This window comes from Erpetoichthys calabaricus, chromosome 12 (genome assembly GCF_900747795.2).
Source record: "Erpetoichthys calabaricus chromosome 12, fErpCal1.3, whole genome shotgun sequence".
Taxonomy (NCBI): Eukaryota; Metazoa; Chordata; class Cladistia; order Polypteriformes; family Polypteridae; genus Erpetoichthys; species Erpetoichthys calabaricus.
Genome location: NC_041405.2, coordinates 135,870,068 through 135,885,436, shown reverse-complemented (window position 1 = coordinate 135,885,436; position 15,369 = coordinate 135,870,068). Strand labels below are relative to the sequence as shown.

The following is a 15,369-nucleotide window of genomic DNA, read 5'->3' as shown; positions in this document are numbered from 1 at the left end:
GTGTGGTCGAAGCTTGCTGGGAGGAGTGGAGGAGTAAAAGACAAAGAAAAAGAAGAACTGAGTGTTGTGCTGATTATTTACTTGTGGCTGTGGTGGTGGGAACGCTCTGTGAAAAGTTTCCTGAACATAAAAAAAATCCTTGTGCTTTTAACTTGTGCCTGGTGCCTGTTGTGTTGGGCTTGAGGAGTAACAGTGCCATTTAGTGTCCACATTGGTCTCAATAGAGGAACTGAACCCAAAGGTGTGTCTAGTCCACTGAAGTACTAGGGTGTTGTACCGTGTTAGCCATTACGAATGTAGAGAAAAGCCAAGCAAAATGACACCTTTTATTGGCTAACTAAAAAGATTACAATATGCAAGCTTTCGAGGCAACTCAGGCCCCTTCTTCAGGCAAGATGTAATCAAGATGTAGTCCACAGAAGAAATAAGCTATGGACCTCAGATAATATTCCACTAACTCTAGAAAGGTTTACATTTGACACTTGGCCTTTAGTCTCATTAGTCACATAGTCACACTTACTTTAGTCATTTAAGGCTTGATATGTTAAAATACTAAGACCAAGTGTCCATGGTGCACAGGCAAATGAAGATGACTCACGTCCAAAGGGCTCCATTTATCGGAGGTTGTGCTTTTGACTTTCTTGAGGACACTGTCAGAGATAAAACAGATCCTGTCACAGGGTTTGAACAACTGGTGTCCAGTGGCAATGTATGTTTTTACCTTATGAGCGGCCAGTCTGTGGCTTGCTGTCACCTACATTCCTCTACCCCTAGGCAATATGGCTGCGATTCACTGAAAGGTCAAGGTGGAAGTTATGTCACTGGTACCCAGTTGGCCGAGAACAGTCTTATGACAGATCATGAGAAATCTTGGGAAATGCAAGATGAAGACCCAGATATGGAACTGCAGATCTCTAAGCCCTACTCTGTGGATAAAGACATGAGAAATGTACAGGTGAGTAACGCACTCTGTTCTCTCAAAGACAGTATAGTGAGCTGGGAACAATGTCTGGATTTTTGGCGCTAAATTGATGCTGCCAGACCAGACTGGACTACAAATCCCAGAATTCTCCTTGGGAATGTGTGAAAGGAAAGAAAGCCTTCCAGTTCGGAACAGATAGAAAAGTCCAAAGCCTTCACACATCATGTGAGAAACTCTGTGTGTCCGAACCACACACCCTGAGAAAATGAAACCAGAACCACAGACAGTTCAGCTGGTGTTACTGAGCCCTACAAATGTCAGCAGTCAGCTGATGTGAAATGTAAGTCTAAAACATATTTTTATTTTGTAAAACAAAGGTTGGTATTGTATTCTGCGACTTACAAGCAGCACTGATGTGTCAGTTCCAGAATAAAAGAGTTTAAGACAAGTGTTGAGAGCAAAAAATCTCTTCCTGTCAACCCCACCATGATGATTAAGTGCAACATTGGCTGGAAGTGAACAATAGAAGGTGAAAACCAGAAAATGACCACAGGCTTTCTTGAAACAGGGGGCTATGACGTGCATGGTGGTGTGGGACTCGACATACATTTTCCACTATGAACATGAAATTAAGTTTCTTATTATTTCTATAACAGTTTAAATTATTCATTTAAAAATGAACACTTTAATAATGGATGCAGCAACACTGGGGCATGTGTGTAGATTTATTAAGAGAAAGAATAATTGTGTCCTCGGACTAGATCATCTGCATCTGAGTCATTTGTAGTGCAAATATCTTTTAGAAATTGTGGAAAACAGAGAAACGGAATATGCATAAGATGTTTCTGAGGACAAAGTACAATCAGCTAGTTTAATAACTACAAGCCCGAACCTTCAATTGCCAACAATACAATGTAGAGTATATGCTAATGATTATTACCTATTTAACCTCTCTGAAATAACAGGCATAATTGCACATCCGTTTTTAAAATTATACTGCAAAAAAAGGCTAATTTAGAAATAACTTAAATGGTTTACAGCTGATGTAAGTATACTTCCCAGAGATTAAACTGTGATGGCTGTTTTCATGACAAATTAAAGTGTTATGACAATACCTGTAAGAAGAATCTCTCTATTATAAAAAAAAATCTTGCGAAGATACGAGACTTTTTTCCTGTGACGAGACGTAATCTTTTGAAGAAAGACAGAGAGACAGAAAGACACTTTCACTTCCCACGAGACGGGCAAGTCACGTCATACTTACAACTTTTGGAAGCATACACATGCAGAGCAGGTTACAGATAAAGGAAGTAGGAAAATTCGAAAGTCTCAAAAAAATGAGAGTAAAGATCACATTAGCGCAAAGAAATGGAAAATACAGTAATCCCTCGCTATATCGCGCTTCGCCTTTCGCGGCTTCACTCCATCGCGGATTTTATATGTAAGCATATTTAAATATATATCGCAGATTTTTTGCTGGTTCGCGGATTTCTGCGGACAATGGGTCTTTTAATTTCTGGTACATGCGTCCTCAGTTGGTTTGCCCAGTTGATTTCATACAAGGGACGCTATTGGCAGATGGCTGAGAAGCTACCCGACTTACTTTTCTGTCTCTCTTGCGCTGACTTTCTCTGATCCTGACATAGGGGGATTGAGCAGGGGGGCTGTTCGCACACCTAGACGATACGGACGCTCGTCTAAAAATGCTGAAAGATTATCTTCACGTTGGCTACCTTCTGTGCAGCTGCTTCGTGAAGCAACATGCTGCACGGTGCTTCGCATACTTAAAAGCATGAAGGGCACGTATTGATTTTTGATTGTTTGTTTTTCTCTGTCTCTCTCTCTCTCTCTGCTCCTGACGGAGGGGGTGTGAGCTGCCGCCTTCAACAGCTTTGTGCCGCGGTGCTTCGCATACTTAAAAGCAAACAGCCCTATTGATTTGTTTTCTTTCCTCTGTCTCTCTGACAGACTCTGCTCCTGACGCGCACTCCTTTGAAGAGGAAAATATGTTTGCATTCTTTCAATTGTGAGACGGAACTGTCATCTCTGTCTTGTCATGGAGCACAGTTTAAACTTTTGAAAAAGAGACAAATGTTTGTTTGCAGTGTTTGAATAACGTTCCTGTCTCTCTACAACCTCCTGTGTTTCTGCGCAAATCTGTGACCCAAGCATGACAATATAAAAATAACCATATAAACATATGGTTTCTACTTCGCGGATTTTCTTATTTCGCGGGTGGCTCTGGAACGCAACCCCCGCGATGGAGGAGGGATTACTGTATTACTGTGTGAAATAATGGAACAGCAAAAAGAGATCGAATAGTGTTTGAGGATGTCTGGGAGAGAAGAGAGACAAGGCAGTGACTTTAAAACATTTGAAGTGCCGCACGAAATGCAGAACACGTGGCACGGGAGCAGCAGCAATCCAGCAGCTCATCGAGCAAAAAGAAGGTAAAAAAGACAACTGTTATTTGATTTTCAATGTATCACTGTTTAAGAGGGGTTTCGGAGGAGCGACCACATCTACTTGGAGTGCTTTCAGCCCCCTTCTTTACAACGGCGCGTAGCACTGATGGGGGAGGGGTAGGCAAGCGAAGCAAGCAAGGGGTGAAGGCCCCTAGTCTTCAAAAATAGGAAGATAGAAGATGAAAGTCTCAATTTCTCTTCACTAGGAGAAGTGCACCCCTCAATAAGCCTCACTAACTGTGGCATTTTTTGGCACAAAAATTGTGAAGGGTCCATGCCAGAATTCTTCATTCGGTGTACAGACTTCTGTAAAATTAACATTAACCTACCTAACTAATAATGTCTGTCATTCTTTTGTTACTGACTAGGGAAACGTGTAAGCTCACATACCTTTCGTGTGACATAAAATGAATCACATTTTTTCACTGGTGCCTGGCCTTTCTTGATTGGCAGACAATTGAGAAACCATCTGACTTTGTCATTATCTAAAAAAATACAGTTTTTTATGAACTGCCTAAATTGAAACTAACTGAAACATATCAAATTTAGAATCACGCAGCCTGAGGTTAAAAAAGTACAGGCCTCAATGTTTGGTTTAGGGTTTTTGATTTATATTTTTTTTTTGAGACAGGGAACCTATGATGGCCTTCGGGGTTAATAAAGACAAATATTTATTTATTTTTAGTGTTTAGGATTTTATGAAAATTAGTATAATTTTAGGGATTTATATAGTCTGTTGTTTTGGTTCTTTTTATATCTATTTTGAAAAATTACTTTTTAGAAGTCCATATTTATTACTGCTTTTAAATATTTTAATTTTGATTAATGGGGGGAATTATTTATTATTTTAACCCTCTATTAAGAAACAGAAAATTTAAATGATTGATTTTAGTAATTTATTGGACAGATTTGAAATTAGTAAATAGATATTTTAGAACAGATTTTTAGATTTTTTTTATTGAAATTAAGATTTTTACAATTGGTAGGATGGGTGGGGATTGTAAAATAAAAGATTTATAAATGAGGGGATGTGTGCCCATGCAAATTTGATATAGTCTTCCGGCTATTATCCCCTACACTAAACCTAACCCTAACCCTAATTCAAACACTACTGAGTGGCCAAGTGTTTGATAGCTTTCTACATACAGACCAGTTCTTTCTACATCAGGACTCTGCACCTCTTTGAAACACGATTATCATACTGCTGACGTCTTTTCCACAAAGGATAAGGAAGACACTTAAGGCTTCCTTGAAGGATTTTTCAAATTTAGTGCCACCAGACAGTTCTCCTCAGAACTGGACAAAGATTAAGAAAACACTCAGCTCCATTTCTTGTGCTCAATGTATTCCTGATACTGGTCTTCTTTCTTTCTTATTTTCAGATTATGGCTTCCCTTAAGCAGATATTGGAATTTTTGTACCTCTTAGCTGTCATGAGCTACATAGGCTTGACTGAGAAAAGGTAGTTGTCATTTTGTAGGGAAAAAAAAAAGAGACTCGAGCCTTCAAGCCCCATCACTGGATAGTCAAGGCTGAATATGCTAACACATGCCCAATGGTAAACCAAGAACACTGCAGGGCCAATTGAACTAGAGCCATTAGCCCGAAACAGACTTGGAGCATCACACACAAATGCATTTTCATATATTACAAAAAGTAAGATTTCAATAAATAAGAAATTACAGTGAACATTGTGGCACGCAGCTGGGAGTGGCACCCAGCCGGGAAGCCGAAGAGGACCGGAGGAGGGCTCACGCGTCCTCCGGACCACGAGGGGGCATCCGCTCTGGTTGTGTTGGGGACCACGGGTACAGGGCTGTGAAGCCCAACCCTGTAGGGGCACGTGGTCACCGCCAGGGGGTGCCCCAATGCCTGGAAAGCCCTGGACCTCAGCACTTCTGCCACACTAGGAAGTGCTGGCGGGAAGAGGAGCAGGGACACCCGGAGTGCTTCCGGGGATGCAGCTGGCACTTTCACCACACTGGGGCATGTCAGTGGAAGATTGCCAGGAACCACCTGGAGCACATCTAGGTGATTATAAAAGGGGCCGCCTCCCTTCATTCAGGGCTGGAGTCAGGTGGAAGAGGACGAGGTCTGGAAGGAGACAGAAGGAGGCGGTCTGAAGGAAAGGCACTGTGGACAGAGGCCTGGACTCTTGGGACGATTGGTGCTGTGGCATTGGGTTTGTGCACTACTTTGTATAATAAACGTGTGTTGGACTTATAAAAAGACGTCCGTCTGTCTGTGTCCGGGCTATTTCCCACAATATATAATAGGAAAATGGCGACAATTGCTCAAGGGTGGTTGTAAACATTTTAAAATTAGGTTAAATTATTGAGTATAACTTATTACTTATTTAGCAAACATCAACATGGGCTATGAACCATTTGCCCTTAATGCAGAAAAACCACTGCTCTCTATTGTGGCTTTTGTTCTTCTGACTCTTCGGTGTTAATGACACAGCAGAAGATTGGCCACATTCACTCAAGGTGATGATCACAGACTTGATCAGAGAAGCCTACTGCCTGGAGTAGAGCTTACATTACAGTAATTGTACACTTGCACTAATCATAAAAATGACAGCTATAAATATATTTGTCTTACTAGAAAAAAAAGACACTTCCTAAGTTAGGCCAGCAAATAGTGTGACCCCTATGCACACCCTTACTCTTCAGTGCTGCCCACAGGAATGAAAAATCTAAGCAATATCTTCTTAATATCTGTTTGGTTTCTCCAAGACAACAATGAGATCAGAAGCAAATAAAATTCTTCTGTCCTGTGCTTCTCTGATGTTTCTCCAGAGACAAAATACCTCGGTGTTCACACAAGTGTTTCTTTTTGAGTTTCAGTTGAGATCTTACAAAGTCACACAATAGGTCAGATTTTCCAATTAGTGTCTTGACATGAGGGCGGCACGGTGGCGCAGTGGGTAGCGCTGCTGCCTCGCAGTTGGGAAATCTGGGGACCTGGGTTCGCTTCCCGGGTCCTCCCTGCGTGGAGTTTGCATGTTCTCCCCGTGTCTGTGTGGGTTTCCTCCGGGCGCTCCGGTTTCCTCCCACAGTCCAAAGACATGCAGGTTAGGTGGATTGGCGATTCTACATTGGCCCTAGTGTGTGCTTGGTGTGTGGGTGTGTTTGTGTGTGTCCTGCGGTGGGTTGGCACCCTGCCCGGGATTGGTTCCTGCCTTGTGCCCTGTGTTGGCTGGGATTGGCTCCAGCAGACCCCCGTGACCCTGTGTTCGGATTCAGCGGGTTGGAACATGGATGGATGGATGTCTTGACATTTTTTTTTTTTTTACAATTTGCTAGTATTTGCATTGTGTGCTCAGTAATATCTTGTTAAATGTGTGGACAGTTGTTTGCTTTAATAAAACACTTTACGATGATTACAAAACTGTAGTCCTTGTTTCTGATTAATACTATTAGTTGTTTTAATTTAGATTGCTGTGCTCTAATTAGATGACACTCATTCTACAGTAGTGGAAAAGACAGGCAGTGTGGAATAGTTAGGACTTTGAGATTGTGGGTTCAGATCGCACTGCTGACAGTAACGCAAGTGCTCTGATTGGAAGAACAAAAGAAATGTAACCAATTGTAGCTCAGATGTAGCTCAGATGTTGTCAGTCACCTTGGATAAAGGCATCAGTCCAATAATAAGTAATAAATATCAAGTCTTGAAAGAGATTAAAACAAGCTTAGGGAGAGATCTTCCAAAATATGCCTGCCTTTCAAACCAAATTCAAATCTACCTCAGCTGTATTTCATGTCTTCTTTTTGTCTAAAGTTACTTCTCCTTAGGAATGTTAGGAGACACATCTGTGACAAAGCAGATTCATAAATGAAACATAAATGAGAATCTCTAGTCTCACAAGCCATCAAAGAGCAACCTTTGAGCAGAAAAGTTTTCCTATGGGTGAAAAGAGAAGGCTGTGTGACTGTCTATTTTAGATCTTTAGAATTCTTTAAGGCATCTATAAACTGGTTCAGAAGATTTTTTTTCCTGTTAAATAGTGAAGAACACTTAGTGTGAAATATGTGGTTTGTAGTCAGGGAAGAAATCAACACCCACTTCTTGACACAAAGCACTGAGAAAATCTAAAACACAGCACCAGATCATGTGGTTAAAAAGGAGATTCTTGCTGTTTAAATATTGAGAAAGCACCTAATTAAATAATCCTGATGACCTAAGTGCTCTATACTTGTTTTTCAGACTTTTATGTTTTTACATAACATAACTGCTTATAGCATTTAAGTGACAAAGTGTGACTTGGTGATTCTGAGCTCGTAAATCTTAAAACTTCATTCAGAAATCATTAAGTCACAATGTAGGTTCTTCTTGTACTTATAGATCAGTCTGAGTCACTTATGTACATCCACATAATTACAAACCAATGATTATAAATTTAAAACACTATTTCATTTACTCAGGGGGTATAAATGACCTGCCAGTAATTAGGTAGGGTGACTTTTTTTTTAATCTTCTTCTCTTGTGTGGTTTGTGGTTGGTTTTAAAGAGTCATTTCCCTGCCACTCACGTTGAATATAAAGACATGAAGTGCAAAACCAAGCTACAGAAACAATCAGCCATGCTGCGAATATACTGGATTACCATCACTGCTGTCTGTGTGGGACTGGCAGGTAAACTAGGGCTGGCTGAAGAAGAAATTAGGGAAAGGGGTCTTTCAGTTATTTCAGTCTGCAGTGTCAAAGTCTGATGCTTATAAAGCAAACTAACATATGTGCAAAGATGTGTTGGAAGTCTAGTAGAACATCTAAGCTGAAAACAGCTGTTATCATTCTCTTAGCATGTGTAGTAATTATTTTGGATGATACTCTTGATGTCCTGTACATCATCTCATCATATTCACTTTCTCTCCTGTTAGTTGTCTCTGGTGAAAAGATCATTGATGGGACAGAAGCTGAAGCCCACAGTCGACCCTATATGGCCTTGTTGAAGATAAAAAGTGGTAAAAACGAATCCTGGTGTGGTGGTTTCCTCATTCTCCCAAACTTCATCCTGACTGCAGCTCACTGCCAAGGAGAGTAAGTTTCAACATGTCTGCCACTCTTGTTATTTATTTCAAGCTTTACAATCCTAATGTCTTTTTTAAACCAATAAATTCCAGGAACAGACCAGAAAAGAATGTAATATATAGAGCTGAATCAGTTTGTGTGTGCGTATAGTGGTGTGTGTGTGTATGTGTGTGCGTGCGTGTGTGAGTCTGTGTTTATCTGGTATGCAAATCCACTCTGACAAATTTTACACAGGTTGCCCATTTATACAGAGGAAGACTGAATGCTTTGTTTTTATTCCAAAGTTTACCAGTTGTACCCCACCCGGACAGTGCTAGGCTTGCGTCTGTCCAGTATGCAAATCCACAACGACGAAGCTATTTCCACCAAAGATTTCCCGTTTGTACAGAGGAACACCATGGACTGTGCTGTGTTCCAAGGTTTAGTTGATGCCCCTACCTTAAGCAGCCTCAGTTACAGGGAGGGATATCATTTGAATAATGAAGTCAGTGGAAGTGTTTAACCAACCATCCATCCATCCATTTTCCAACATAGGGTCACGGGGGTCTGCTGGAGCCAATCCCAGCCAACACAGGGCACAAGGCAGGGAACCAATCCCAGGCAGGGTGCCAACCCTCCGCAGGACACACACAAACACACCCAGCACACACTAGGGCCAATTTAGAATCACCAATCCACCTAACCTGCATGTCTTTGGACTGTGGGAGGAAACAGGAGCGCCTGGAGGAAACCCACGCAGACACGGGGAGTACATGCAAACTCCACGCAGGGTGGACCCGGGAAGCGAACCCGGGTCTCCTAACTGCGAGGCAGCAGCGCTACCACTGCGCCACTGTGCTGCCTTGTGGATATTTAGGTATTTTAGCACCAAAAAGACTTGCAAAGATTTAACATTTGACTCTTTAATACATGCATCATCATGTTGATTTTCACTTTCTTTTAGTATTAGTTGGTGCAGTTTGTATCTAATTTACATGTTAATAGATGAATTCCACGACTGTTAGTAAGTTCAACAGTAGATGGATGCTCTCTTTGAATTTAATTTATTTACTTATATAGTACAGTATGTAAGAGCCAATGGACTCCATTTCACTGTTTGATAAACTCATTACTTATCCATTTTTGATATCAAGAAGTGTCAAAGAAGTGACACCTCTACTTCCAGACATGAATTTTACACAAATGTGATATGCAGTCTAACATAATGTATTTTTTTTCCAGGTTAGGTTAGAAAAAGACTTTAGCCAAATAAAAGAATAAGTCAAAGTCAAAGTGAACTTTATTGTCATCTCAGCCATATACAAGTATACAGATAGACGAAATTGCGAAGCTCAGGGTCCACAGTGTAACAACATGACGTGCAAATAATAAATTAAAAATAGAATTAAAATTTAAATTTAAAATTAAAACACAAACAAGACAAGACATTGTGCAAAGACAAGACAAAGAAGTAGCAGCAATATTGATGTGTAAGATACTGTATGTAATATAATAAATAAATAATAAATAATAGATATAGATAATACAGAAATTATCAGTGTATGATAATAGTTGTTTAAGACGTGTAAACAATGACAGGTCAGAATGTTTCACAGCAGAAGGATAACAAGAGTGTCAAAATACTTAAAGGTCAGTAGGAGATTTTCAGTTCTTTTCTCCATGCACACTCGTCTTTGCAGGAAAGTCACATGTATGAAAGTTCTGTTTTTAGAGGTGTCTGAGGCAGTGTGGAAGGTCCCAGGGGGCAGCCTGGTGTTAAGGAGTCTAAACAACTTGGGTGTAAAAACTCTCCTGTAGCCTGGCAGATCTGGCTCTGATGCTGCAGTATCTTCTCTTGAATGGCAGAAGTGTGAAAAGTCCATGTGAGGGGTGTAAGGGGTCCTGCACAATGCTGCAGGCCTTGCGGACACTGCGTTTGTAAAATATGTCCTGTAGTGAAGGGAGAGGCACCCCAATAATGTTCTCTGCTGTCTTCACTATCCTTTGCAGTCGCTTGCGGTCGGATATGTTGCAGTTGCCATACCAGACAGTGATGCAGCTGCTCAGAACACTCTCAATGGTGCCTCTGTAGAATATGGTGAGGATGGAAGGGGGAAGACTTGTTCGTTTCAATCGCCTCAGGAGGTGTAGTCTCTGCTGGGCTTTCTTGATTAGTGATGAGGTGTTATGTGTCCACGTAAGTTCCTCAGTTATGTGCACACCGAGGAACTTGGTACTCCTAACAGTCTCCACATCTAAACCGTTGATGCTAAGTGGGATGTGGGCAGGACGTGATTTTCTGAAGTCCACGATTATCTCTTTTGTTGTGTCGACATTGAGAGATAGATTGATGTCTTCACACCATGCAGACAGCCGTTCTACCTCATCTCTGTATGCTGTTTCATCATCCCTGCTTATCAGTCCCAGCACCGTTGTATCATCCGCAAACTTGATGATGTGATTGGTGTTGTACGTGGCTGTGCAGTCGTGAGTCAGAAGGGTGAAGAGCAGTGGACTAAGCACACAGCCCTGCGGTGCTCCAGTGCTTAGTGTGATGATGCTGGAAGTGTTATAGCCCATCCGAACTGACCGGGGCCTCTCTGTCAAGAAGTCCAGGATCCAATTGCAGAGGGTGGTGTTCAAGCCCAACCTGCTCAGTTTTACAACCAGCTTTGGAGGGATGATTGTGTTGAAGGCAGAGCTAAAGTCTATGAATAGCATCCTGACATATGTGTCTTTTTTATCCAGATGTGTCAGGGAGAGGTGAAGGGCAGAGCATATGGCGTCCTCAGTTGACCTGTTTGAGCTGTATGCAAACTGAAGAGAGTCAAGGGAGGCAGGGAGATTAGTCTTTATGTGTGACATGACTAACCTTTCGAAACACTTCATTATGATTGGCGTGAGTGTAACTGGTCAGTAGTCATTCAGGCATGTCACTGATGACTTCTTCAGCACTGGTATGATGGTGGTTGACTTGAAGCATGCTGGGAATGACAACTGGCTCAGAGGTGTGTTGAAAATGTCTGTGAGGACACTAGCCTAATTGTAACAATACTAATAATAATAGGTCATAAAATACAATAGCTGTTAGACAGAATGAGAGTTAAACAATACCCCAAGTGCTAATTCTCAGAGTTAATGTGTAGGTGTCATGTGTTCAGTCTAGTGTGACAATGGCATTTGGTCACTTGACTCACTAGAATCCTAGAGTTGTAATTTATGATTTGAGAGAAACATCCATTTATTATGTGACTGAGGGAGATGGGGAGCCAGTGTCTATCTCAGTAGTACCTGGTGCAAGGTGGGAAACAACCCCGGAAAGAGCACCAGCCCATCACAGTGAACACTCACACTCAGGACTCAGAGCAACCATCTTAGGGAAAGGCTATTAGCTAGCGTGTGAACTCTCTGCTTTCTTCCTTTCCGCTTTGTTAATTGATTTAATGCTTTGAGCTATGACTGTCGGATCTCTCTTTGACTACTCAGTAAGTCTCTTCCCAAGCTATGATTCACTGCATTCTTAACTTATTTGTTCATCTCCTGGCCTGACTATGTGACCCTTTTCGTTCCCTTCTCTCATCCTATTGAGAGCATTTCAGTTATATTGGGACTCTGTTGTTTGGCTCCCTTTGGGATTCTTTGTGCTTTCTGTTTTCCATGTGGGTGTTTCTAGTTCTTTGATCTTCTGTTTTGTTTTAATATTATGGGGGTTTAGGCTTTTTTGGATTATTTGGGATTTTTCTTTCACCTTTTTTTTAATTCTTGGAATTGGCTATTTTTTTAAACTATTAAATTATTTATTTCCTTCATTTAAGTTTTGAGGGGTTTCTGTTCATTTTTTCGTTTATTCTATTTTTAATTATTTGTTTATTAATTTTCTCATTCCTTTAGATATCATCACTGCTAATTTTTTAAATGTATTATTGTGTTGTATGTTGTAAGGTCTTTATTTAAGGTGTTTGGGTGACTTTTAAATTTCTGCATGGTAAAATAATAGCCCAGACAGTATACCAGTTTACTGCAGAGCATATTCACTCACACCGGATCACGTTTGAGTCAGTAGTCATCTAATCTGCAGGTTTCAGGAATGTGGGTGAAAACCACAACACAGTGCATGACAAAAAGCCACATGAACACATGAGAAGAAATGCAAAGAAATTAGGTAGCTGGTAATGAATGCGAAGGGAGGCCTTGGCTTCCTTATATGGCAACAGTTTATTGAGCACATAAGTTACGTAAATCAATAATGGATGACATTTATTTTAGAAACCGCTTTAGATCACTAATATAAAAAGTATTAGACTGCTGATATAAATAAGGCTAGACTAGCCACTCCTAAGCATATTGATTCATCTGTGTTCTTCAAGAATGTGAACATTCAATATGAGTCACCAGCACCTACCACAGGTCTGATAAAAAATTATTAGAAAAGCAATCATCTTTCACAAAAGCAGCGTTTCACATATTTTAAAAAATATCTTGAAGAAGTCTGTAAAAATATACCTGAAGTAAGCAATGTTTTCTTCATGCTTTTGTGGAACTGCACTCAGGAAAGTTGTTATGAAAAGCACCAATCATTTGTTTGTGCTTTGTGGTGATGTACGTAGCAAACTCTGCATACGATGCACCATCACTTTCAGCTGCTCCTATAAAGGAATAATTGAACAGACATACAAGAGGCTTCCTACTTTCATGTCCACCGCTTGAATTTCCTCAGGCACTCAATTTAACTCAACATATTTTTTGCAGCAGTAAGGCAGATCTCACCTGCTACTATGGCACAGAACACACACAGGCAGTGAATTTAAGCACAGGACTCTTGAGATGTGAGTCCAGGAAACTCAATTTCATAATATTGATGATAAATGTGGCTCAGGTTTTTATTTTATTCTTACATCTTTTTGACACTTTTTTTTCCATTTGTTTTGCCAAGGTTTAATTTCTAACGCCTTTTCACTCAAAAATCTTGCAGTTTGTCTTGCAGAGTTACCTAGAGGGAAGGAGGTTTCTTTCTTTTCTTTAATACTGTAAATAATTGATGTTACAAACAAACAAAGACATTGTAGGGTTTCTTCTGTTCTGTTTATTTTCTCCCCCTTATCCAAAAAATTCTGGAATACCATTTGAGTGAAACTGAAATGAATAAAATGGCAATTACAAAGTACAGTGATATATACTGGAAACCAGGGGGGCGTACAGCCGCCCCAACCCTGACACCGACAGGCAGAGACACAAGTAAGTGCACAACACACTTTTATTTATAGTGGGGAGACTCTTCTTTCTCACTCCCCAGAGCACAACGTAGTACAACACACCAAAGTACAATTCACAGTCCCTTTCTTCTCTTTGCTTCTCTCTCAGCCTTCCTGCTTCAATCATTTAAAAGCTTGTAAAGCAACTACTCTACCGAGCTGTGTGATCTGCACTTCGTGCTGCGCGTCGATCATTTAAAAGCCTGTAAATCAGCTACTGCTACCGAGCTGTGTGATCTGCATGTCGCGCTGCGTGTCAATCATTTAAAAGCCTGTACAGCAACTGCTGCTACCGAGCTGTGTTATCTGCATTTCGCGCTGCACGTCGATCATTTAAAAGCCTGTAAAGCAGCTAATGCTACCGAGCTGCATGATCTGCATGTCACGCTGCGTGACAATCATTTAAAAGCCTGTACAGCAGCTGTCCTTTGGTCTCACTTCCTTGTCTCGTGGGACGTTAAAGTGTGTCCGAGAAATTGTTTGTAAGTAGGCCGTGATGTGCAAGAAGTCTCGCGGGACTTCAAAGTGTCTTTCTGAGATGATCACGTCTCGACCCAAAATTTTTTTATATAATACAGTAGTTAGATATATAATAACTGTGTAAGCCCGTGCTATAAAAAGCCTGGGGTCTTAAAAACTATTGAAATCGTCAGGAAAAAAATTGAAATGTAGAGAGATGTCAGGTAATTGAAAGGAACTACTCTGGGCATCTCTCTCCTAGGAGGATTCGTTTTGGCAACGTGCTCGCCTCACTTTTGTATTAGTGGTGGGAGGAAAAGTAAAAAGATGTTAGCGGCTAAGTAACTTTGTCTTTCTTCTGAGGTTTCATTTTCCTGACTTGCTATAACCACTTGTGTTATTAGCGGCTAAGCGAGTTTTCTGTTTCCTCAGAGGCAGAGCCTTTACCCAACTCCACCTCTCACTTCCATGCCAGACAGACACACACACTTCCACGTGTAGACGTTTATATATAAGACAAAGACAGGAAAAAGGTTTGGGGTTTCACTCCATGTATTGTCAAAGTAGTAAGCAAGAATTCAGGAATGAGTCCAGAATGGGACTGATTGGGAAAGGCAAGTGGCTGGTTTTATTGGCAGTGGGAGAGAAGAGGAGGATTCAATGTGGCACAGGTGGAAATGAGGTCTGTCGGAAGAAAGTGGAACCTGGTTGGGGTTTAGCTGTTCTTTCCTTCTGGTGATCTGCAGAGGATGGAAAAAAGACATTAGTGCACTTCATCAACCCCTGACCCGGCGTTATATTTTTAGTTAAGCCCATTGACTGCCTCCCATGCTCACGTGTGTGACAATATTTTACAATGTACATGTAATCGTAAGATGCAGATCAATAATGGACAACTGGTTTGACTTGAAAAATTGACGTATTTTGTAAGTTTTAAAGCTTTTCCTCTGTACCCCATACCCTCCATTGTAAAGCGCCAATGTGGGAAAGATATTTTTTTTAATATACAGAAACTGCTTAACTTCAGAACACAATTTTGCATGGCAAATGTATATATAGTACATTAATGAAACATCTTTGATTTGAAAAATACCAAAGTTATCCTTTAGCACATGGTGCTATTTGATAAGATATTGGAAATGCATCAGACAGATAAACTCTCCAAATATTAATGAAGAAATTGTTAGTAGTTTCAAACTGATTAAGCATCACATAGACTTTCTGTGGCTAGAATACCAGGCAACATGCTTCCAAATTAT

General features: G+C 40.7%; 1 protein-coding gene across 1 annotated transcript in view; it reads left to right on the top strand.

The window, feature by feature from the left end:
• Window positions 1-7,949: 7,949 nt before the first annotated feature.
• The window catches only part of LOC114662708 (granzyme B(G,H)-like), an 87,657-nt gene continuing 80,237 nt past the window's right edge, over window positions 7,950-15,369 (top strand). The window contains exons 1-2 of the mRNA XM_051935357.1: window positions 7,950-8,024; window positions 8,270-8,429. Coding sequence (XP_051791317.1) covers window positions 7,973-8,024; window positions 8,270-8,429 — 212 coding nt within the window. The 5' untranslated portion in view covers window positions 7,950-7,972. The remainder of the gene's footprint in view (window positions 8,025-8,269; window positions 8,430-15,369) is intronic.